A 27,132-nucleotide genomic window follows, 5' to 3' on the forward strand; every position below is an offset into this window, starting at 1 on the left:
AATACTGTTTTTGTGTGTGTGAGAGAAAAGAATGTTTTAGGTGAGAATGTTGTTTAGACTTCAAATATGTGTTTTGTTAATGAAGATAACATCTATTTGAAAATATGCTTCGATGTTTTAGGAGATGTGAGCTCCAGGACACCAGCGGCAGTTCAGGGCTCATGAACCCGCCGAGAGCAGCCTTACCTTGACCAGAACTTCTGGAATTTGCCCCTGGATCTGATGCCTCTATAGTAGAGGCTGGAGGCAAAGCTGCAGGATCCTCAAGCTCAGGCGCTGATGGTGGTTGCACGACCTGAGGCTCAACATCACAGCAAAAAATTCTAAGGTAACACATATGGATCATGATATTTTATTAATTGAAATGCTTACACACACACACTGTTATAAGGACCTTCATAAGCACATGACAAGCAAAGAGGTTTATTAACATGATATTTTAGCAAGATAGCCTACTATGATACTATCAGAGAGAAAATGATATCCATGCAACCATCTGCCAGAGTATTGCATCAGACAATCCACTGCAGGTCCCCTGAGGAACAATTCCATTCATTCTTTGCTAAAAGTGAAAAGAAAGGAAGAATTGTTTAAACTTGTTAAATCATAACAACATGTATGTTGGACCCTATACCTACCAAGCCATTGAAAGAGATGCTTTAAACCTTTCAATTAAAAAAAACTAACCACTTTAATACATTTTAGAGAATTTAACTACTGACATTCTCTATTTTCTGTCACAAATAATAGAAAAGGTGGTCTCTTCACAACTATGTTCCTTTTTGGAGAGAAATGTTATCTGCTGCAAGGAATTCCAGTTGAGATTTAGACCATTTGATTGTACTGAAACTGCACATATCAGAGATTCAAATGACTTGCTCTTATCATCTGATCGTTGCAACTCTGTTAGTGTTATTGGACATCAGTGCTGCCTTTGATATTATCCACCACAACATTCATTGGATATGTGTGGAAATTGGGTTGACGTTAGTGGAATTGCATTGGCACAGTTCAAATCACAAGTTCAGTATGGAGTACCACAAGGCTCAGTACTGGGACCATTGCAGTGAAAAAGCGTGTCGGATGCAATGGACGCAGTCAAAAACTATAGATACGCAGAGTCTGTATTGACAGTAAATTTGTTGAAATTAATAAAATGATTATTTTTTTGTAATGTACAATAAAACTATATAAGTTACATATACAAAATATTATATTATTGTATAATTACCATGGAATATATAATGATTCAGTTTACATCACCTTCATAAATTGAATAAGTACAGAAAAAAAGCAAAAACACGATGCACATACTTTATTCATCATTTTGTAGAGGTAGAGTTAAAAAAAATCGTGAATTTTGTGTAGAGAAGTTAAATCGCCATCTCGTTCCGACCAAAGTGACTTGAACGCACCTGACGTCTTTGGCCATGTTGGGCTGTTCTCGGTATCCACCACCTAGCACACTCCAGTGTGTATAAATAAGAAAATGTATAAATAAGAAACCTGAGAGCAACAACCATCTCCCCACCGCTCCATTACTGAGCATGTGCAGTGTGTGCATGATTGGATCGAGAGAGTGATGCTATCCCTGGTCGGTGAACAATAGCAGACCTATGACTGGCCAGTGCCGCCTTGTCTTAATTCCTAATGCTAACTGCAAATTCTTTGACCCTACACCATGGTAAAATGAATCGGAGTAGTCAACTATAGCTGGAAGATGGAGGGCAGAAACACTTTACAGAACATTCAGGGGGTTTTCAGCCTAGCACTTCTGGTGCACACCCAGGTTTGTTTGACATCAGAATTAGGTTCATTTTGATAATGTAAGCACTATTTTAAAAGGGGTGGTTCATGTGGACTCCCTCATTCTTTTGAACCTTTGCATTACATTTGTGACACATTCTGTGTTGGTGCTTTGGAATCAAAACCACGGTTTCAAAATCCAAAGTACAAAAGTAAGGTGAGCAAGCAGCATCCATCCATCTTCTTCCTCTTCCTTATCCATTTTCTCCTGAATAGTCATTACCTTGCAACAGCTTCTAAAAAACCAAAAACAGGTGCCACTCTGACGATGCAAACATATTGCGATGCAATGGTTTGGAAGGTTAAGACCAAAAGCGTAGGCTGCTGATTTGTTGCCTCGCTGCCTAATCAGGTAATGGCTTTGCAGGCAGCGTCTCTGCATGAAGGCACATCACAAAACTGATTTCAGACAGGCTTTTGAGGAAGCATAATGGTTTAATGATCTACAACAAAATCAAACTATAATTCTGATTTCTCGGTAGGTAACATCAAAAGTGGAAAAAGTCAAAAACATACATTTATACACAAACTGACCACCAAACGCAACTTTCAGATGCATTCCTTATTTTTTTTAGCTCAACTGTCAAGGAATGAAACATTCTCCATTACTACAGTTACTTTGTTTTTCTTTTTATTGACTGACAGCTCTCCCGTTCTCATGTTGAGAGAAATGGGCAGTAAGTACAGAGGCGTTATGTGCGCTGTATGAACATGATGTTACTGTAGTTCTAGACTAAATGTGAACATGCATTAATTCATCTCACTTGCACAAAATCAGATTCAGTATTCCCCCGAAATAACCTTTTTCTTCTTCCTATTCCTCATGCAGTCTAGAATGGCAGGACAGCTGAAAGGCTTGTTTGAACTATGCCCTCTATTGTACATATGTGAATTTACATTTCCTTCAGCCTGATCGTCTTCATTTCGCTTTTGGTGTCAAAATAGAATAAAACTTTTTCATCTTAAAGACAAACAAGCAAGCCAACACCTGATTTAAAAAGTAACACAAATGTAATGTAATGCATTGCTTTCCATAAAAAGTAACTACTGTAGGCAATGTCAGTTAGTTACTTTTTAAGGGAGTAACGCAATATTGTAACGCATTACTTTTAAAAGTAACTTTTCCCAACATTGTTTATTTAAATGGACACCCAAAGTATATGCTTTTTTTCATAAATTATAGTACAGCAGTTATTGAAGAATCATGATTCTGGTGTGTACACATAATTTATGAATGAGAACCACTATCAGCGAGATGATAAGATTAAAGAAAAACTTGGATTAAAGGTTATGTTGTTGAATGGATGTTGAAAAAAATCATATATCTCTATTTGTTCAGTAATCAGCAGTTCTTTAATTAGTTAGGATGACTAATCAAAAAAAAAAAATAATAATAATAATAAAATAAGCAAAAGTGCTTATTTTATCTAAAAAAAGTGAAGCTTTTACACATAGCTGGCTTTTTGGGAAAACAAGTGTGCCTTATAAACACATCAGATTGAGCTCATAAACAAACAAAATAATAGTCATTTTGTGACAAAACATAATATATAATAAAGTGTTTAGATGGGAGATTAACCTTGGCATTAATACTCACCTTGTTGTGAATTAATAAGAAAACATGGAAAACGTTTTATTATATTTTTGTAACCTAGACTTCAGCACGAACGAGGAAAGTCTACTGCGGATTCAGGGACGTGAAGAAGACACGTTGTGCCATTCAAATGATTGCATAACCCTCACCCTTAACCCGCTGCACTTTGAAATTGATTATTTCACGTTGACTTTTCGACATTACAAAACCTTCTTTTAGAAGCGTCTACTGTATTACAAGGGGGTGGGTGGGGGGTTTAAATAGATGTAACCCTTACACTGCATTACATTACCGCAACACGAATTAAAGACACACTGCTACGTATTTTGACACTACGATTAACAAGCACTACAGACACATATGACAGTGTTTACCCACGTAAATAGGCATAAATTCACAAATATCGCACGTGTGCCCCCTCGGCGGAGTGGACGAGTCCAGCGAGTTTGACTGAGGGTTTCCGCATCGCGCGAGACGCTTGTCAGTGCTCAAGTGAGCAGGTAAGAACTTTCCTCACACTTACATGTCTTCAAACCATCTTATAGAGTTGTTATCAACATAGCAGTCAACTTGCGTTTATTAGACATTGCGCGATGTGTGCATTTAGATGCCGCTAAAGATTTGCAGTGGGTTAGTAACGTTACTGTGTCTTTAGTTCTCAGTTTTGTTGTTCTTCAGTTTTATAGAAATATGTCAACAAAAAGATCTCGCGCTGCAACAATAGTGTGTTTCGCGTGAGAGTTAATTCTACAGTTTAAAGTTTTCGTGTTTGATCAACGTTTTAGAACATGCATACTGATTTTCTAATTATAATTCACCTTTTTTACGTTTGCAAAGTAAATAAATAAAATATGCTCTGTGGTTTAGTAAGTTGTTTTCGACATTATTAAGGTTGTAGACAGTATAGACGTTGAAAGTGTTAATAATTAGTATAATTTCGTGTTTTAAATGCAAGAAGGGTGTGTGAATCTCATCTACCTTTAGTACAGTTTCACATAATTCATGAATTGAGCATTTTGCTTAAAAATGCTATTGATATACTTAAATACAATAAGTAATTAATGCAAAGAAAACCTTGACCTTAACTCTTTATTTCTATCACTGTTAGTTGGTTGGTCTGCTGTGACATGGCAGTTTTAAGCTGGTTGACTGTGATATTGTATTTTAGAGCTGGGTTATGTTCTCTGATGCTGACAAAGCAGATTCAAACATGTGGTTTAATAGATTTGTCAAATGCATGGTTCCCGATTTTTCATTTTCGTGATGGAAGCATGAAATATGGCCAGTCATGTTAAGTCACTTAAGCCTCATGTTGCAATCCTAACATTTGAAGGAGAAAGAGCATTTCCTTTAGATGCTCACCTTCAGGCCATCCGAGATCAGGATGAGTTTGTTTCTTCATCAGATTTGGAGAAATGTGTCTCTGCATCAGTGTCTCAGCAATGGATGCTCTGCAGTGAATGGGTGCCGTCAGAATGAGAGTCCAAACAGCTGATAAAAACATCACAATAATCCACACCACTCCAGTCCATCAGTTAACATCTGGAGAAGACAAAAGCTGAAACAAATCCATCATTAAGATGTTTTTAACTTAAAACTAAAATATGAATCCATAATAATGGTTGCAATGGTTTGAAGTTAAAAACCTCTTAATGATGGATTTGTTTCTTACGAACACGCAGCTTTTGTCTTCTCCAGATGTTAACTGATGGACTGGAGTGGTGTGGATTGTTTGTGGGTTATTGTGTTGTTTTTATCAGCTGTTTGAGTTCACACTGATTATTCTCATGGGGGACACACAAATGAGTTGCTACGGTGGTGATGTGGACTTTGGAGGCTGAACATGGCATTGCTTGTAAGCTAAGCTATGAGATAATAGTAGTGTTGTTTGCCAATGGGTGATAAAGAAGGCTGGATGTAAATGTCATAGCTGGATTGGCTCGCTTAGATCAGTTTGTTTTGACTCCTCAGGTTGTGTTCCAGTCATTTTGACCTGTCGAGGAGTTTGTTTTTACCGAAAAGGCTAGTTAATGTTATTGCATTGGACTAAAACTTACTGACTTTGCTCACATGGGGTATAACAACTTCCCAGAAAAGGTTTTTTTTTTTTTTTTTTTACGAAAATTGCGTATAAATATCTTATTTCTGGTATTTGTTACCAGGTTTTGTGTTTGTTGATTGTTCATTGACCTCATTGATCTGAGCTCATGCACCTCTGCTTTTGAGTTAACGATGCTAACGTTTTTCACAAATAATGCTTTTTTTCACTCAGAAACTGAGGTGAATCAGCTCGAATCAATCAAAACCTGTGCTAATTTAAAAAAAAAAAAAATACAAAAAAAGTGAACCCAAGATTTGGTGAAAATATAGCATAACGAGTGATTTACAAGCAGTTGTTAAAAGGCAGGTAATTTTCGACCAGGAACACCAAATTAGGTGAAGGATTTTCAGCACAACATAAGGGTTAAATGGAGGGACATCATAAATGAAGCTTACTTCAAAACAACAATTCCTATATGAAAAGTATATTATATTTAATATTGTGTCGAGTCCAGAGCATACTTTGGCTTTTATTTATAATTTTTTCTTTACTTTAGATACAACTCTCTTACTAAATGTATAATTGCATGTGCATTACACCTACATAGATCTACATAGAGAAAAAAAATATATATTTTTTTTCATATCGGTTGTTATCAATAATTATCACGATAAATGTCAAATCTTTATTTCTTTCAAGTTTAAAGCCAGATTTTTGCTTCAAAGTGAAAGTTGTAGAAACCAGACCATCGAATGTGGTTTTAAACTACTCTTTATTGTCAGAACACTTCGTGTTTTTTGAATTCTTTACACTTTTCCAGTCAACAAAATAAAAATCTTAATAGAGAAATGAATGTCTTAGTTTCTGCATGTTCTAATGAGTGATATTGTTTCAGGTTTGAAACAGAAACAGGTTTCCTACAAATTAAAGGTCACTATGAAGTACCTTAAAAAAAAAAAAAATCTGGCTTTAATGATAATTACAATTTACATATGATTTATATAATTATAATATGATTTATATTATTATTAATCCATAACAAACAAGCACTTTTAGTTTAACAATTATAATAAAGCATTTATTTTAAATGAATAGTAAGATATACAGATAATATGTAATATAAAGAAGTGGTAGAATCAGTAGATAACACTTTAAAAATGTGACCTTACATGTTCAAGTCTCTATTATCAACTATATAAACTAACTTCACATGTTTCTCTTGTGACTGCACTGATAGAGCAAGATCATTTCCTTTATTTGTCCTCTTTCATGGACAAGTACTTCAGTGGAAATGCGTTTAAATTCCTCATATTCTTTAAACTCTTAACCTTTAACAAAAGAGTTTTGAATCTCGCTGGCTCTCTCACGAGAAGTGAGTCACACTTGCTCTGTGTTGTGATTGGCTGTTCGCCAGTGATGTCACACGTTCATGCACACGCACTCCATTAACTCAGGATCAAAGCCAGAGTTGACAAAGAAAGCTGATGATCAGCATCATGGTACCAATAAAGCCAGACTGGAGTGGTTTGGTTTTGTCAACTCAAAACTTATCCTATAACTCTGAATTTGTTCATCTGCCATCATGGTACACGCCCCTGGTTTGTGTTGCCTGATAATATTAATAATAATCTATATTTTTTGTCTCTTAGAAATGCACATTTGATAGTAGTAGTAGCAGCTTGAGTTGGGATGCAGATGTAAATTTATGTTCATTATCAAAATCAGTAACGTGTAAAAATTGTAGCAAGCTAATTTTTATATGGTGAAATTTCATTATTCTGACTGTTTTGAGTTTTCTTAAAATTAACTATTAGTCTTCCATAGTAGCATACATTTAGATCATGATGATAACCACAGTTAAAACCATACATATAGCACCTCAATACCATGGTAAAAATACAACTATATGCTTTCTAGGTTTCTGTATGAAAAACGGTAGTCTAAAAACATTTAAGGTCCGAAAATTTTCGCACGTTAAAAAATAAATACGATTGTGTCACGTTGTGTCAATCACGTTGACACACTGCCTCCGAAAATTTCGTCCGTCATAAAAAATTCAGATCGGGTTCGATTTTCTGCATTTTCGCATCAGTTGCAAGCATTTTGATGGGAAAAAACCCCCGAACAAACACATACGAAAATTTTGGACTTAAGGTCCTTTTGTATTCGTCATTCTTTCCTTGTTACGGATGCAAAAACGCAGAAAACCGAACCTGATCCGAATTTATTTTATGATGGACGAAAGTTTCAGAGGCAGTGTGTGAACATGATTGACACAACGTGAGGTCGAAAATAATACCCTGTCATTCAGGTAAACGCAGTCAGTTATGTCTCAAGTGAATGAAAACAGCTCAGAAATAAATCGTATGTTTATCATTATATTGGATCCATGCATCAGGTCTTAAAGGGACAGCGCCCTATAAACACCTGCTGCTGTCATTAATGCTAATCAAACAACAAAACAGATTTGACAAAGATCTATATTTAATTTATACAGTGAACACTATGCAGTGTTATTTTTCCCTAATGATTACCTTTCTGTATTTGAATACTATCGACCTTATTTTATTTGTAACATATTCTGTTGTATTTATCTAAGCTTGTAATTTGTGTATTTGTTCATATTTTTACTGGCTGTTCACTTCTCATGTTTAAGCTGTATTAGTTAATCTAGTAGTATTTGCTGTGGTGTTGAAGGAGTACTTCGAAATGGAAAGCTAGTTAAATTGAAATATTTTTCTTTTGTAATGTGATCCGAACCGTGAGATTTGTGATCCGTTGAACCACTAATAATAAATAACATTTGGTATGAATATCCCACATTTCTGACACAATGCAGTGCAGTTAGTGTTACTACAGTAAATCCATGGTAAATGATGGCTATTTGTAGATTGAAAAGGTAGAAGGAAAAGATTTCATCTGCTTCGAGCTTGCTCTGCGCTGCCGTTTGAACTTTGATCCGAGCTAATAAATGCTCTGTGTGTCGCGCTTCAAATGACTAGCGCTCTTTCGTTATACTAATTATAATTATCGATTTATATGCTACTATGTTTGCTGAAATGACACATGATGTTATCTGCTAATTCTGCAGCGGCGCTCCTCGTAACGATGGCAGACACACAGGCCGATCCCGCCGCGCAGTCGGAGCTGATGGATGAGGACGAGCCCTTCTTCAGTAACCTGGACGTCTTACTCTTCTCGCTCATCGCTGGCCTGCTCATCTACTGGCTGATTTTCCGCAAAAAAACCGAGCCCATCCCGGAGTTCAAAAAAATAGAGTCTATGTAAGTACCTCCGAGCCGCTCCTGTATCGTTTCTCGTAAATGAGGAGGAGGAGAACGTTAGAATGTAAAACTGGAAACATATTCACTTTTTAGCTTTTTTTGTCATCGGTGTGAATCAAACTGTCCAGAAATTGCTGGGTCATATTTCACCCCAAAATTGAAAGATTTAATTTTTTATAATATTTTTATAAAGGTAATGCAGTTTATTATTAGAATTTTTTTTTTGTGTGTGTGTAAATCGACTGCAATGAGAATTTAAATATGTGACCCTGGACCACAAAACCAGTCTTAAGTGTCATTTTTTCAAAATTGGGATTTACACATCATCTGAAAGCTGAATAAATAAGCTTCCCATTGATGTATGGTTTGTTAGGATCGGACAATATTTGGCTGAGATACAACTATTTGAATATCAGGAATCTGAGGGTGCAAAAAAATCAAAATATTGAGAAAATCGCCTTTAAAGTTGTCCAAATTAAATTCTTAGCAATGCATATTACTAATCAAAAATGAAGTTTTGATATATTTACGGTAGGAAATATCTTTACTTAATATCCTAATGATTTTTGGCATAAAATAAAAATTTATAATTTTGACCCATACAGTGTATTTTTGGCTATTGCTACAAATATACCCCAGCGACTTAACACTGCTTTTGTGGTCCAGGGTCACATATAAATTATGTAGTGTTAGCATGATAGTATGTGTTGTTATGCCAAATAATTTATGCTGTAAAGACATTGTGTTCATACAGTATAATGTTTTTATTATAATTTTTAATTTCTGTCACTCTCACAATAATAATAATAGAAAGTTTTTAGTTTTTTGCCCACCTTGAAATAAATGCGATTGATCCAAAGTGAGATGAAACACGAATATCTCCTGTTTGAATATAAGTATCTTCTGTTTTTGGGACGCTCAATAGTTTTGCAGTCCTGGTAAATTGGTGTTACATTTATGAGAAGTTTAGAAGAAATGTTTATTTTTTTCTGAAAAAAAAAAAGGCTTTAAGTAGGCTTCATTTTCTTGATTCAAAATATCATTTCTTGAGAAATAAGAGTATAATTATAGAAGTATTTCACAGCTGAGTAGAAATGAAATTGACATTGTAAGGTCAGAATCATTGCAGTCTTCCTGGTTACACGCTTCAGTCCTCCTGGAAACGGTTTGTGTTTTCTTGGGCCGGAGCTGATTCTGCTGGCGCTGGAGGTGCAGGGAATGTTTATTGCTTGCTTAGCCTTGAATAATGTCATTGGCAAAGGTCTTACTCAATGCCAGACATTACAGTCACTCCTGAGCTGTTAGTGAGATAAACTGTAGAGCGTCATCGTGGTTGAAGGATACGTTTGTTTCATTTATTTCTCTCGCATTATACGTCACCTGGCTTCAGACACACACAGCAAGAGTTAGAATAGGATTAGAAAAATAAATTCCATAAATGTCTAAATTTACATTTAGCTGACGCTTTTATCCAAAGCGACTTACAAATGAGGGCAATGGAAGCAATCAAAATCAACAAAAGAGTAATGATATGCAAGTGCTATGATATGAATGGCATATTGTGCTATAGCCATAAATACCTGTGAATCTTAAAATATGTTTAATTCAGACCTTTGTGTTTCTGCAAAGCATTTCTGTGTGTCACCACCTATGGGAAAAAAGACTGTATGCAATTCAAAATATATATTAAACACCGTTATAAGGTAGTAGTAGGTAGACTAGACATCACTTCTCACTGGAGGAGAAGATCGTGAAAACATTACAGATGTGTGTGAATTTGATTTTAATCTGATTTTCTGGTTTCCACGTGTACTTAAACATGCGTAAACATACCGTGTGATTTTAATACTTTTATAATGATAAATGGTCTATTCTAATACTTTTATTTCTACAATAATGTAAGGTCATTAAGTGAATATTGTCTGTTTGCATAGCCATTTTACGTTAAAGTGCAGCATCAGAGAACGACAGGGATCTTTAAAAAATAAAAAATAAATAAAAAGCCTATTCATTAGGGCTGGACAATTAATTGAAAAGTAATCAAAACCAAAATGCAGAACCTTTAACCAACCTGATTTTCCCACGTCGGTTATTTTGTTAATTTAATCCTGGAAAGTATTGCCCAGGGTTGCCAGGTCCACGAAACGGTGTTCCGTCCATATGTGACCCTGGACCACAATACCAGTCATAAGTGTCAATTTTTCAAAATTGGGATTTCTACATCATCTGAAAGCTGAATAAATTGATGTATGGTTTGTTTGGATCAGACAATATTTGGCTGAGATACAACTATATGAAAATCTGGAATCTGAGGGTGCAAAAAAATCAAAATATTGAGAAAATCTCCTTTAAAGTTGTCCAAATGAAGTTCTTAGCAATGCATATTACTAATCAAAAATGAAGTTTTGATATATTTACAGTAGAAAATTCACTAAATATCTTCATGGAACATGATCTTTACTTAATATCCTAATGATTTTTGGCATAAAATAAAAATTTATAATTTTGACCCATACAATGTATTGTTGGCTATTGCTACAAATATACCTGCTGCTTATGACTGCTTTTGTGCTCCAGGGACACGTATAAGCTGCGAATGCTCTGCATACCCAGGCCATTTGAGAGAATAAGTTCACGGGATAAAATAATATAAACATGATTATAAGTTGATCCCTTGTCATTTGAAATGTAACTTAAAGAGTTAGGAATAAGTACGTAAAATGATTTATTTGCCAAACGGCAGTAATTTTCTGTAAATCTACGTCAGTTACGGTTGCTTCTCCGCAGCTTTCTCGTCTCCGCTCTATCGCTGTGACTCGTCAGGATTGTAGCGCGTTCTCATTGGTTTGCTGGCCTGCGGATGATTTAATGCACGAGGTACGCTGTCCACGAAGCGCTCGCCCAAGCGGAAAAATACACTGTCGCTGCCAAATATGTTAATAGATATAAAATAGATATTTTATGTTTTCTCAAGCAAAGGAAATTTTAAGTCAACTGAAAAAATAGGCTATCTTCTTACCTTTTTTGATCATAGACAATGTATGCTGAAGATATACGTTATTGTTAAAAAAAAGCATGTTTATAAAAATTATTAATAATAACAAACCTCGGGAAAAGAAAGAAACATTCTTGTTATTGTTATTGTTCCCTTTGTTTTGCGTATGCTCGTGTTGCTTGCAGTTAAAGTCCTTCTCTGATTGTATTGTTTTTTGGCAATATTTTAAACATATTATTATTTTGGGTATTTTGCATGGTGTGTTATTGGAGTAGTGTCACCCGGTGGGAGATTTAGCCTAACACCTATTCACTAGGAATAAAAAAATAATTTAGCTGATGCAGAGAGACATATATCCCCCTTTACGTATTATGTATCATAACTATACATAACTGTTAACATTACATAACTGTAAATGTTATTTGGCGGTTTTTACTTGGAAAACCAGCTATATTTTTCTAGCGTTTGAATAACTATGGATAAACCTGAAACTATAGAAGAAGAATTGGAGATTAATTTAATTTACAAATACAGTAGAGTTTTCCCCTCCGTCAAAATTGAATTAAGGGTGATTGCTTTAATTAAAAAGTGGATTAAAAAAACAACCCAGCTATTATTATTATTATTATTATTATTATTTAAATTATTGTTTTTGTCACAACTTAAATATTCACATTTTTTAAGCTGGGCATACATTGTGCAATTTTAATAATATACATAGGCTAGATCTGTGTGTATTATTATAGCTCAGTGGCTACTAGGAACATGCACCAAATAAAAATACACATCTGTCTAGTTGGGTTTTTATTAATTTTTTTATAAAGTAGGTAATGGCTGCAAAGAGTGCTCCATTTATAATAACTGATATTCATAGTTCATATGTCCTTCATGCAACTGTTCCTACTTCCTAATCTCCACATTATATCTCCTCCTTTTACTTTCCCTAACTGCAAATTCAATTTTTGATCAATCAGCAATTCAGCATTAACATTGTCATTGTTCTTACTTAGGGCTGTGCGATATGACGATATCGGGTGGACGAAATAAAAAGTCTATCGTTTCATATTATGTTCTATCTTTTATTTCGCAAAATACATTGTTTACGGTAATACTTTTTAATCATTTGGATGACTGAGATCTTTACACACCACCACGGGGCGTGAAGCGGAGACAGAACCAGAACAAAACGAGGAGCTCGTTCCTAAACGAGGGACTACATCTGTAGCATGGACATGCGTTTTTAAGCACTGCAGTTTTAAAACAACCGATTTTAAGCCGTTGAAACACAAACAACAGAGCTATATGCGTGCGCCGTCTCAGTCTCTGTGTGAGAGGACCGCGCTTTTTAAATTTTTTGCCGCTTTATTGACTTTGAACGATTACATAAACACACTTATATGCTTCAGAATCCCTGTCTTGGCAAGTATCCTCATAAAGACAGCGATTTAGGTCTTAAGAGAGAGGAAACAGCTAAAAGAGAAAACGCATATGTAACAGTATATTGGATCCTGACTTCGGTCTTAAAGGGGAAGCTGTCCAATATTCCTTCTGTCTGCCATTCATATTAATCATAGCACATTGCCAGAAAATCTCTCACTGCTCTTGACTAAATCACTTTTGTAACTTTAATAAGAAGAAATAATGATATATTTATATATATATATGTATAGAATCTATACATAATACACGTGTTAATTATATCTATCATAGATAGAGATAGATATAATTAACACAGTGAAGACTAATTAATTTACACAATGTATGTAGCGTTTCTTATTTATTGTAGTTTTTTGTCCTATTGCTTGCAATTAGTTTCTTATACTTATTTCATCACTGACTGTTTATTTATTTTCATTGAGCTTGAGGTTTTTTTTTTTGTCTATTTTTAGGCTTGTATTAGTTATCGTGATATAAAATTAGTCATATCGTGATATAAGATTTTGGTCATATCGCCCACCCCTATTCTTACTTATGGAGATCAAGCTGTACCTGTGTTGTCTAGCATGTTCAATGAGAGAAGTAACTTCTGTTTCCAGCACTGAATGTTCTGGATAATTGCAGTTAAAGTTGCTGTTCGATGCACTGAAATTGTACTTGATGTTATCAGTTTTACAGACCGTCTTAGTCTGCGTGCATAAACAACACTTGACTTTATTTGTGGTCTGTTTTCAGTGTCTGCTTTTCTTTTCACACTTGTTTTTTCACACGTTTTCGCTGTCACTGTCCACTGTCTTGTTTTTTACATTAAATGTGCCAAAGCAAAAGTAGCACAAATGCACGGCACAAATGTGTTTAAATCGAAACTACAAGCTTGTTTCCGGTACTTCTGCGATTATTTATAACATACAACATTCTGTATGGTAGCAAAGACCATTTCGGGTCAGTGGGATTGCCAGCGTTTTGAATTTTGCACTTCAAACCTTTCAATTTTGTGACTCTGCTTGTCAGAGATTACATAAAAATAGCTGAATTGCTGTTATTTATGAACAAATGGTTGTTTGAATCAAGATCCTTCAATGATTAATCATGCAGCTGCCTTCTTAAATGATCAGAATAAGGAAGTTATGTGTAGGGAAGTGTTTGTATTTGCATGATGCAAAATTAGAAGGCATGTACACTGTAAAACCGGATAAGTTAATATAACTTAAAAAAAATTGTTGAAAATTTTTAAGTTATATTAACTCAAAAGAAACATAATTTTTTTTAAAGTAAATGTTACTAAGTCATTTTAACTGATACTAACTTAAATCTTACAAGTTACTATAACAGTATTGATCAAGTTAATTTTACATAGAGTTTTTGGGTTCACAGAACCAATTAAAATTAAAGATGACTTCATTTTTTTTTTGTTACATTACAATTAAGTTTACCTTCGTAAAAACATTATAGTTTTAATAAATAACTATACACCAACTATACTCATTCTGAAATAAAATAAAAAACAAAAACGGGTTAACACAGACAATTTAAATGCAAGTTACTCTTTTATTAAGCAACCACAAATCATTAACAAAACATCAACATTAAATTGTTCAACATCAAATGGAAATACATTCTCCAAAACAGTGCAAGGTCCTTGAAAAATGAGCTGATAGTAACTGTCACTTTTAGAAGTGGACAATATGAATATCTGGATTAGGGGTGGGCGATATGGCAAAAATATAATATCACGATATTTTTAAGAAAAATCACGATTCACGATTTTATCACGATTCTTTGTCATGTTGGTTTTACAATTTTGCAAGTTGTCTGAGCATTACAGCCAAACTAATTTCCCTATTATAAAGACAAAACCATTCAAGATAACAAAAATATTTAAAAAGAATGGCGGATATTTAGGCCAAAGTGGGCGAAGATAAAAATCTTTGTCATTATTTTATCTTTGTTATTAAAAAATGAGAAAAAAGATACACATTACAAATACACATACTATACAAATAAAACAGTGTTTTATTTTCAGGTACAATAGGTGTATTTAGCAGGAGCATTCAATAAATTGAATCAACAAATATAAAAATAAAACACTATATAGATTGATTCCTATTAAATCAACTGTATTAACGTTTTTCAGTCAAGAGTAGTGAGTGATTTTTCTCTTTGTGTTTTATTAACATTGAAGGAATAATTAACCCCAAAATAAAAAGTGTTTTATATTTATACCATCATTTACTCACTCAAAAGTTTCTTTAAACCTGAATGAGTTTCTTCTGCTAAACATAAATGCTATTTTGAGGAACGTGGAAAACCAAACAGTTGCTGGTCCACAGTGACTTATTCCATAGTATTTTTTTTTTTCCTTCTATCAAAAGTCAATGTGGACCAGATACTATTTGGTTACCCACATTCTTCAAAATATCTTCTTTTGTGTTCAGCACAAGAAAGAAATTAATACAGGTTTGGGACAACATGCGAGTTAGTAAATAATAACAGAAATTAAATTTTAAGGTGAACTATCCCTTTAATGACAGTCGGCTGCATGTTCAGTACTGCTGCCCCTTTAAGACATGCACGCGTCTAATATACAGAGACACGCATCCGTTTCTCTCAGCTGTTTACTTGCTCATTTTAGACATAAGCAACGGAGTCTATACATAAACCTTGTGTGTTTTGACAGTATTAGTGCACAAGATAACTTAGTTCAGTAATCAGGCGCTTTTTGACAGGCTTTAGCACGCGCGCTTCGGGTGTACGGGCTCAGAAAAAGCGCGCGTCAGACCGACGCGTGAATAAAACATTTAACCGGCAAGACTTTAAAGCAGATCCGAATAATGTACAGTATATTGAGACGGAGGAATAAGAACCGCAGCTGATAGAATGTGCGCTGTAGCACGATACTACCATATTTCTTCAAAAGCAGATCGTGGAGACATTTTTATCGTCCACGATCAAAAATCGTCATATCGCACGCCCCTAATCTGGATATCACTCAGCTGTAAACTCCCCTAAAATAGGAACACTTCCAAAATTCACATCTAACTTTAGAAATATAAAAGTTATACAAGAATAGAATATACGAGAAAGATTTCAAAATAGAGTAATGTATTTTTTCTTTGAGTGAATGAACATGGTACTGTATATGGAATGTATACCATTCCAGAAAATCAACTGAGAAAATGTTCTGCAAATTAAATACTAGACAAATATTGTAAAAAAAAAAAAAAATACACAATTCACTAAAAATGACAGAAGTGAAAGTTTAAATGAAATGTCAAATAAAGGAGTACCTTTGTTAAAACACTGAGGAAACTCTACTGACAAAAGTCCATTTTTAAGACTCAACGCTCTGCGTCCTCCAGACCCATCAAGACTTTCCGGGTAAAGTCAAATGTATTGTAAAACAATCTTCACACAAACCCATTATAATAAATGTCATATTTAGATACCTGTGCCCTTCACCAAGTAGGAAATATACAGAAATTGAATATGTATTGTCCAACTCTTTTGGGGAACTTAGATCCAAGGTGTAAGTTAGTCCAAAAAGCATGACAAATGCATGCGCCAATATGGGGAAATCGTTAACTATGTTACCCAAAGTGCAACTTCAGTCTTCTCTGAGCAGAAGAACATGGCAACTGTTGAATTGTCACTAATGGAGAGGAGACGAAGTGATAAATCTCCAGCGTCTACTCCAAACCATTCTATCCCATACAATAACTACATTATAATTGATAGCCTATACTCAAAACCTGCAATTAGATCTTGAATGACATCTGAATGGAAGGTGAGATTGTTGATTACTGAACAGTTTCAGGTTGCATCGATTTTTCATAGTATTTTTTTCTATACTATGGAAGCCAGTTCAAACCAAAACGGTTTGGTTATCCAACAATCTCTCCTGCCATTCAGATGTCATTCAGGCTGTAGTTCAAGGTTTTGAATATATCCTTTATAATTGTAGTAATTCTTTGGTCTTCTGCAAAAGTGTAAATGAGGACTAGACAGCATTTTCATTTTTAGTGAATCGTGATTTAACATGGAATCTAATCAGCACAGCCACACAATACTATGCATCACCCTAAAACGTCTGTATGTATAACAACACAACCGAAATCACTCAAAATCAACCCTATCAGCCATTAAGAAGAGTAACCACTGACCTGAAGTGTCACGTATCCTGAAGAGCTGACTCAGTACTTCAGACACTTTTCCTGTGGGATCAACTTTATTTCTGGTTCTTCAGGTTGACGTTTACTCACCCTTCAGCCAACCAAGATGTAAGCTACTTTCTTTCTTTAGTAGAACACTAAAGATGATTTTTAACTGAAGTCGTGTTCCTTGATGATTCATAAACTTCAAGTCAACAGGTGCCACCAATTTGTAAGTCAAAAAGCAGATACAGACAGCACATTATAACATTATGACCAGGAAAACCAGAGTCTGGAGCTCAAGATTTCTGTGCCACCATGGGTATTAATTTTGTGTTGCTTGTTTATGTTTTTTGACTCTCAAAGCGATGGCACCCGTTGAGCTGCATTTTATGAATCACCAAGGACCATGAGTTCAGCTAAAAATGATCTTTTGTTCTACTGAAGAAGGAACATCAGCTGCTACTTGCATGGCCAGAGAGAGAGAGTAAATCAATGGCAAATGTTCTTTTCTGGGCTAACTAATACTTTAAAGGGTTAGTTCACCCAAAAATGAAAATTCTGTCATTAATTACTCATCCTCATGTCGTTCCAAACCTGTAAGACCTTCGTTCATCTTCGGAACACAAATGAATATATTTTTGATTAAATCCGAGAGCTTTCTGACCCTGCATAGACAGCAATGTAACTGAAATGTTCCCAGGTCCAGAAACATTAGTAAGGACATCTGTAAAATAGTCCATTAGAGGCGAATGAACATTTTTATGTCTTTTGAGTAATTGCAACCCAATTCCTTTATGAAAGTATTTATTATTACTATTATTATTTATTATCTTTATTACAGTGTAATATCTTCACTTAAACAACCGTAAGGGCCAGATGCAAGCTGTTAAGCTTGCGCCAGCGCAAACCGTCTTTTGGCATTAAAATAGTACTGTCAGGATTTACTAAAGACGCACAATGACGAATTAGCGCTGAAAAGGCGTGGACACAGTTATTTTTGCGCCTGACCTTATTGAATATGCATTTGTAGGAGTTGCCCTTTCAAACGCAAAAGTTATGGGAGGAGAGTATTCAAATGAATCACGCAACGCATTTTACTAACGTTTGCGCGCCATTATTTAACGCCCAAAAAAAGCATTGAAATAGCTGCAATTTGTTGCTAGGAGAGGCACCGCGGAGAACGGAGAGGATTTTTCCACACATTAATTTATTTTACTATTTACTATTCAACGTCATTTTGCCCCCCACAAGATAAAAATGCCTGGGTGATTTCAGTCATTTGTTTTTTTCCTGACTGAAGTAGGTAGAAGCTGTACTTCTGTGCATGAATAGAAAAAAGCTGCCCGTGGCGAGACTGCTGCCAAGTGAACAGACTTATTTCTATAATAAGAAGTTCAGTCTTGTCCTAAATGACAGATTTGCGGTGTGGTCCTCACTTGTGTGTGTATCAAAGTCTACGAGACCATGTCGATGCCAAACACCACTGGTCATCATGCGTCTTGTGTCCAGTCGTGTTGCTGCAGACGTGCAGTGAATTCAAGCTCTGTTTGATGTTAAACACTGTGCAGGTTAAAGCCAATATGGAACACCATTACACTATCAATGAGAACCTTTTTTTTATTCAGTTAGCTCTTTTGAAGAGTTAAGCCAAATACAGTTTTAGAGTTTTTACCAAAAATAAATTTTAAAAACATGACATAATAAAAAAAGAATCTCAGAAATCAGAGAAAAAAAGTCAAAACATTCAGAATTGTGTGATAAACGCACAATTTCCTTCACGATTAATCTTGATTAATCCCACCTAACATTAACGTTTTTACATATACTTTTATATTGCAATACTTTCACATTCAATCTTCAAATTAATGTAGAAACAACATAAATACAGTATATTTTAATATTTGTTAAATGGCATCTTTTTTTATGACTGACGGCGAGTATCACTGATACCAATACTACTAATATCTCTAGGAAATTATTCTTTTTTCCCCTAATATTTAACCATAAATATCGACTATACTAACATTACAGTATAATTGCGAGCTATCAATTTTAACATTTATTAGATTTTAAAAAATAACAACTTCTAATTTAAGTGAACTTAAAACAATCTTCACACAAACCCATTATAATAAATGTCATATTTAGATACCTGTGCCCTTCAGCAAGTAGGAAATATACAGAAATTGAATAAAGTTATCAAACACTAAATTCCAAATTAAATATAGATGAATCCTTAAATATTTTTAACGCCGTTAAACTGGAAAAATGAATCGACTGCATTAACGCTAATTTTGATGTTTGTTTTTTCCAATTATAACTGCAACAATAACGTAAATTGCATATTTTTGTGGCATTTATTTGTTAACACAAACTGTAATGTATTTATTTATTTATTTCTGCCTGTTTGGCTGATTCAGGCTGATCTGCAGACTTGTCATGGATATTATTGCACTGACAGAAGGATAAGCATAAGCCCAGTCTGCTGGAGCGATTGCCTCTTCTCGTCAAAAATACACTGCCTTATGCAACTTTATGCAATGGTGTATGTATTGTAGGGATGGTATACGGTGACTTATTTTAATATCTTTGCTGATGATGTAGAATAAGTGAATACTGTGAATATCACAAATTGTTTTATAAACGCAGTAAGTCAATTTCCCTTTTTCGTCTGGTAGGCCGCTGCTTTCAGAGATTTCTATGTACACTGTTTTTTGCAGCATTGAGCATTGTATTCAGTCACGGGCATGGATAGATATGTGCATTAAGTCTTTAAGAGTTTAAATGCAAACTAATAGACCTTTATTACATTCAGTGTGTCGTCATATCCAGCCTATGATTAGTAGCATAATCAGATTTCCGCCTGCATTATTTTCAATGGAAGGTCACCAGTTTCAGTTAATTAAGCTTAATTTGAACGTGACTGCTTTTTAATGTGATGTATTGTTTATATTCTTGCATTTCTTGAATATAAAGGTGGTCAGTCTCTAAAGTATTGTGCATATATATACAGGACATCTCCTTCAAATCATGAAATATGTGTCTGAAAATACAATAAGTGTATGATGCCTAATTTTTTAACAAGCTTTTGAGTGTTGAAAAATCTTGTAGTGTATTTGTCTTAAATTCCTTTAATTAAAAAAACATCTGTTGAATCATTACTTAACGACTTTTACTGACATAATGAATCTTTCTAAATCTAAACGATTGTGCTTTTGTCCCTAGCTCACCACATATACATGTGAAATGTGTAATGAGCCTGTAAATCAAGCTGATTATGGCTTGTTATTGTCTTCCAGATATCCGCACTCATCAGTCCAGCCCCTAATGTTAAAAAACAACCGCTTCACAGATATTGTCTTATAATTAGTGACGAAAGCAGAAATTTAATTTGGCTCTGTGTCTGTAAAGAATAGCTGACCATTCATTAAATAAAATGCACAGAAGACCTCTTTCAATTTTTTTTTGAAGAAAGGGAAGCATGCGTTCAGCTGTTAAAGTGCTGTTCGACATTTTGTTTAATCGACTATGACTTCGATTCTATTGAATCTATTAAAGTCGGTTTGAAATGTAAATTCACCCTGTCCTTTTTAATAAATATGTTTTCTTGATCTTACTGTGAACAATTCATTCATATTTGTTTCTCTTTTTTAAATGAGCAATGTTTTAAGCAAAATGTCATGTTTTATGTTTTAAGTGCAACGCCCACATCTCAAAATCCAACCAACAACCGATGGATACACCCCGCCCTGCTTTTTTATTTATTTTTGATCTGTTGCATGTCACAATACGGAATGAAAGATCTGTCCTCACCCTTCAGCTTTAACGGATTAGTTCATCCAAAAATGAAAATTAGCTGAAACTTTACTCACTCTCATGTCATCCGAGATCAGGATGAGTTTGTTTCTTCATCAGGTTTGGAGAAATGTGTCTCTGCATCAGTGTCTCAGCAATGGATGCTCTGCAGTGAATGGGTGCCGTCAGAATGAGAGTCTGATAAAAACATCACAATAATCCACACCACTCCAGTCCATCAGTTAACATCTGGAGAAGACAAAAACTGAAACAAATCCAGAATTAAGACGTTTGATAATCCATAATAACGCATCCTCCAGTGAAAAAGTGCATCTCCTGTTGTCCCTCACATCAAAATCCAGCCACATATTTGTTTAGAGCTGTTTTGGCTTGTAAACAGTGCAGATTTCTCTCCTGATTTACACCAGAACACGTTTTCACTTGTATGTGATTGTGGACTTGTATTTTATTTAAAACATTTTAATTCTGGGTTTGTTTCTTACAAACACACAGCTTTTGTCTTCTCCAGATGTTAACTGATGGACTGGAGTGGTGTGGATTATTGTGATGTTTTTATCAGACTCTCATTCTGACGGCACCCATTCACTGCAGAGCATCCATTGCTGAGACACTGATGCAGAGACACATTTCTCCAAACCTGATGAAGAAACGATCTCATCTACATCTTAGATGTCCTGAGGGTGAACACATTTTAGCTAATTAAAATTTTTGGCTGAACTATTCCTTTAAAGAAGAGAGGAGTTATGTCACAGTCACACAAAGAAAGTTGTGCTTTTGTCTCAAGAGTTGGACTGTTAGAAATGACAAAGTACATCCTCTCGCTCTCTCTCTCTGTTATGTTACTTAAAGTTGTTCTTATGAAAGTATATATATCTTTTCAAATCCTCATGTCAGTGGAGTTGGTATTTGGCGAGGCCAGCCAAGTCTTTCTCTGAGCTGTGCCAGAGGTGGAAAGTTGAGGCGCAGCACAAGCCCTCCATTATGTTCAGCCTATTTTCTCTCTCCCTTCCCATTTATGTGGAAACCATTTCCAATTTGTCTCGCTGCTCGCGTTGCCTGGCCTGTCACAGGAGGATCCTTTTATGATAGATGTGGTTGCCACGGCGACCCTGTTCTCCGGAGGGAGGGGCCAGACCTCAGTCATTCACCGTCGCTGTCTTAAGAAACTGTTGCTAAAGGACTGTTGTGTTTTTTCTCTGGGATCATGAGAGGGTGAAGGACCTTTCTCAAGTTTTCTGTTTGTTTACGTGAGTGTTTGGCGTGCTTGACGCGTGGGAGTCCTGTGTGTGGCGTCCAGATGTTGCCGGTACACGTGTTTGAGAGCGTAGGTTAATTGACATGATGCTTCAGCGTCTCGATAGTCGTCTGCAGACGGTTCCTGATGGAAGAGGGACGCTCTAACAGCCTCTGCTTTCCTCTGGAATCGACTCTTTCTCATACAATCGGCGGTGGCTTGTTTTTCCGGGTGTGCTCTGTAGTTAACGGTTCGTCTCTGCTGTGACGGGTCTGTCTTGGCGTCCTCATCCTTGGACGTGTTTCTTATGATCATGGGCTGCGTGTTCTCCTTACCGGAGGACCGGCTGGTCGCCATCGATAGGTGAGTGATTGCTGAAGTAGTCCTCTGGTTCTCAGTCCTGGTCCTGGATGATTTTGTATGTCTGAATATGATCTTTCAGATGGTTCACATCATCATTCATGAACTGAGTGAGTCAGAAGAGACAGACGTGCAGAATGTGCTCCCGCAAGATTGAGAAAGAATGAGCAATGAAGCTAACATGGGAAATCTTGTTTTGCAATGTTTGTGTGTCTGTTTGGTCTCCACACAGGCACAATTTGTTCAAGTACACAATAAAAACCATAATTACTACATTTTTCAAAAGCAGCTTGGTTGAAAGAACTATTTTTATTATAAAACAAGCTTTGATTGTATAACACAACATCATTGCTCTATATATATATATATATATATATATATATATAAATGTAAAACACATTGTATTTGATTGCCAAAAGTGCTGATGGTTTTCTTTCAGCATTAATGAAAGTCTAATAATCATTCTCTTATATTTAGCATCCTTAAAACACTGGTGTTTCCTATTAACAACTGAGTTCAGCAGCAGTTTTCACTCATTAAATCACACTATTCACATCCTTGTGCAATAGTTGGCCGTGAGCCCAGAGTTTTTACACAGTGAAAAGTCTCTCACGCTTTTTCTATTCACTGAACTCTCTTGAACTCTTGAACAATTGTGTTTTAAAGTCTGTGTGTGTGTGTGTGTGTGAGAGAGAGTTAATGTAAACATGGATGTAAAAATGTTTCAGATGAAAGTGAAGAATTGCAAACTTTGGTAACACTTTAGTTTCAGGACCAATTTTCACTATTAACTAGTTGCTTATTAGCATGCCTATTGTTAACATGTTTGCTGTTTAGAAGTGCTTATAAAGCACATGACCATATTCTACATCCATAATCCTACCCAATACCTAAACTTAACAACTACCGCACTAACTGTTAATAAGCAGCAAATTAGGAGTTTACTGAGGCAAAAGTTGTAGTTAATGGTTTGGTAATAGTGAGTGTATCCTGTGGTGAAAAGTCCTACACGACGGTAATAGTTTGATTAAGGTGTGTGCATGTCTGTACTGCACCTCGATAATGCAACTAAAATAGGAATACTCCACATGTCTTAATTCGATTTGTGTTTACTTCGAGTATGACTTTAGCCGGATTAAGGGAATCAGAAATCTCTGTTTACATGGTAGACTCTTAATCAGAGTATTGTCTTAATCGTATTAAAATCATGGACTGAGCTGTAAAGGCACAGCTCTATTCCGGAAAAGGGGGCGGGGAGCAGCAGCTCATTTGCATTTAAAGAGACATGCACAAAAACAGCATGTTTCTGCTTTCACTCAAAATAGGCATTTTCAAAATGATATAATACATGATCTGTGGGGTGTTTTGAGCTGAAACTTCACAGACACATTCTGGGGACACCTGAGGCTTATGTTAGATACTGCAAAAAAGGTGCATAATGGTTCTCCTTAAGTCTCCTCCGTTTAAACTCAGGTGTAAATGACAATAAATCCAACATGAATGTGCTTTTGGTTTCACTGGCGACAACATGAAGCTGATCTATTGAGAAGAGCTACAGATGCAGTTTCACACTGATTTCAGAAGTCAGGTTTTTTTGTGTTTACATGATCATTTATAGTGTAATTATCAGTAACCCTTTTTGATGTATGACCTCTGTTAATCTGTGTTTTGCAGGCCTCAAACAACCAGAGAAACCAGTTTTATTGACAAAATGAAGAAAACGGTAAGAGATTTTTACCTCCTCTTCTCCAGTAGAAGTTGAGATGTAGAAATGATCAAACAAAACCAAATCTTTTTTAGCCAGTTAAATGGTAAAATATTGTAACTGAATTGTCTGAATAAAAGAAAAATGTAACTGTAACTGATCGTCTCTGTGTTTAGTTTTTCAAAGTAAGCCAAAATTTTATTGTTTTTACAGTTTCCTTGGTTGAATGCAAATTAACTGACTGAATCTTGTGGGTTAGTCATTTGTGTACATAAAGTAATGACTTTAATATTTCCCTCCAGGGCAAGAACATCGTGGTGTTTTACGGCTCACAGACGGGCACGGCTGAAGAGTTTGCCAACAGACTCGCAAAAGATGCTCATCGCTACGGCATGAAGGGAATGGCAGCGGATCCAGAGGAATATGACTTGGTAATACATGCGATAGGATGAAAACTCTTCATTCCTCTCGCATGTGTGTTTGTTTACACACGCTTGTATTTGCAGAGCGAGCTCTCCCGTCTGACTGAGATTGAGAACTCGATAGCGATCTTCTGCATGGCCACGTATGGAGAGGGAGACCCGACCGATAACGCTCAGGACTTCTACGACTGGTTACAGGAGGGCGATGCCGACTTCAGTGGAGTTAAATATACAGTGAGTTCCTCATCACAGCAGTTACGTGATTATAGTAAGGGTGAAGTTCCCTGAAAATGTGCTTGCTCTCAGTTTGTTTCTTCATCAGATTTGGAGAAATGTGTCACTGCATCAGTGTCTCAGCAATGGATGCTCTGCAGTGAATGGGTGCCGTCAGAATGAGAGTCCAAATTTGCATTTTTGGGTGAACTGTTCCTTTAAGTGTGTGCTCAGGGACTTTTCATTTAAGCAGTTGTCAAAGCACTTTGTGAGGTTTAAGACTTCACCAAATACTCCAGGAACAATGTGTTTCTAATACGTTAGGTGCTTTCCGGCGTACGCTTGAGCAAACAAGACCCATGACACAGTGCAGCAGAGCAGAAGTGAATCTGGGGAATGCTGTGTCATACTTCCACAAGCCAAGTGTCGGACAGCTTTCTCAGCGTATGCTAAACTGACATTGTGCAAAGTTGAGTGACTCAGCAGAATCAGTGGTTTAAAGAGCAGAGAGCTCACGGGTTCAGCAGAAGTGCTCACTACAGATATGACTGAGTGACTAATGCATGTGGATTTAAAGGAGTAGTGCACCCGGAATTAACATTCTTTCAGTATTTACTCACCTTCAGATCATTCCTAACACACATGCTGTCATTTTTATGTTGAATACAAAACCTGAACTTTTGTTCATGTAGCAACAGTGTTTGCTCTGTCAAGCTAAAACTATTAAAAAGTAAATATAACACCATAGCATTGAAATGGTCGTTCACATATCATGAATTTAAATGCATCTTAAATGTGTCTTTAGTTAAAACAATAATTAAAAATAAATATTTATTGTCAGGAAATGTATTATTTTAGTATAATTGAGATTTATTATAGTTTTTATTAATATTTTGAATTAGTTTTTATTTTTATAATTTGCATTATCTTTTCTTTTAATGTTAGATAAAATTGTTGTAATTTTGTGTTTTGTCATTTGTCATGTTGTATTTTTTTTTTTTTATGTGTAGTTTTTATTCATTTACTGTTTCAATTTTGGTTATTTTAGCACATCAAATTAAACTAAATACAAATGAGAATGTTTTCTTGGCCAAAAAAAAAAAATATATATATGCATGTATGTATGTGTGTGTATATATATATATATATATATATATATATATATAATATAATATAATATACTATTTTTTCTTATTTATTTTTTAAGTATTATAATTTATTATTATATTATATTATATTACATTTATTTCAGATAACATTTATTTTATATCTGGTTTCAATTTAAAAAGTCGTGGACCACATTTACACTTGTATTTATTTAGTGCTGACCACTTGTGATCTTAATAACAGGTGAATATAGGAAATATAAGGTATAGATATAGAACAATTCATATTTATTTATTTGTATATGTAATTTCTAAAACTTATTTTTAAGGTGTTTGCACTGGGAAATAAGACGTATGAGCACTATAACGCCATGGGGAAGTATGTGGACAAGAGGCTGTCTGAGCTGGGAGCGCAGCGGATCTTTGATCTGGGGATGGGAGACGATGACGGAAAGTGAGTGACACTGATTATAATGTGTCTGACCACATCTAGTGTTTCTGCTGGTGCTGTGCTCACATTTTTGAAGTATTTTTATGTTTCCCAAATTGAAAATACTCTGATAATGTTTTACTTCTACAAACGTCTTCCTTCTTTCCCGCTACATTTTATTCCAAACGTGACATTTCTTGTTATTTTGAAGTTGAGAAGTATTTTGAAATTCAAGGGAGAAACCAAACATTCAAACTAGAAAGTTTGGCGATAGAGCTTAAAATATTATCACAATATCGCTTTACATAAAATTTGATCTTGACATTTACATGCATCACAACTAGGGGTGTGCGATATGACGATTTTTGATATATATTTTTTATATATTTTTTCAATATACTGTACATTATTCGGATCTGCTTTAAAGTCTTGCCGGTTAAATGTTTTATTCACGCGTCGGTCTGACGCGCGCTTTTTCTGAGCCCTTACACCCGAAGCGCGCGTGCTAAAGCCTGTCAAAAAGCGCCTGATTACTGAA

General features: G+C 35.3%; 1 protein-coding gene across 1 annotated transcript in view; it reads left to right on the plus strand.

The window, feature by feature from the left end:
• Positions 1-3,745: 3,745 nt before the first annotated feature.
• porb (P450 (cytochrome) oxidoreductase b) overlaps positions 3,746-27,132 on the plus strand; it is a 35,671-nt gene continuing 12,284 nt past the window's right edge. The window contains exons 1-6 of the mRNA XM_058745097.1: positions 3,746-3,900; positions 8,533-8,725; positions 24,393-24,441; positions 24,726-24,854; positions 24,930-25,079; positions 26,494-26,618. Coding sequence (XP_058601080.1) covers positions 8,550-8,725; positions 24,393-24,441; positions 24,726-24,854; positions 24,930-25,079; positions 26,494-26,618 — 629 coding nt within the window. The 5' untranslated portion in view covers positions 3,746-3,900; positions 8,533-8,549. The remainder of the gene's footprint in view (positions 3,901-8,532; positions 8,726-24,392; positions 24,442-24,725; positions 24,855-24,929; positions 25,080-26,493; positions 26,619-27,132) is intronic.

The sequence above is a fragment of the Onychostoma macrolepis genome, chromosome 15, assembly GCF_012432095.1.
Source record: "Onychostoma macrolepis isolate SWU-2019 chromosome 15, ASM1243209v1, whole genome shotgun sequence".
NCBI lineage: Eukaryota > Metazoa > Chordata > Actinopteri > Cypriniformes > Cyprinidae > Onychostoma > Onychostoma macrolepis.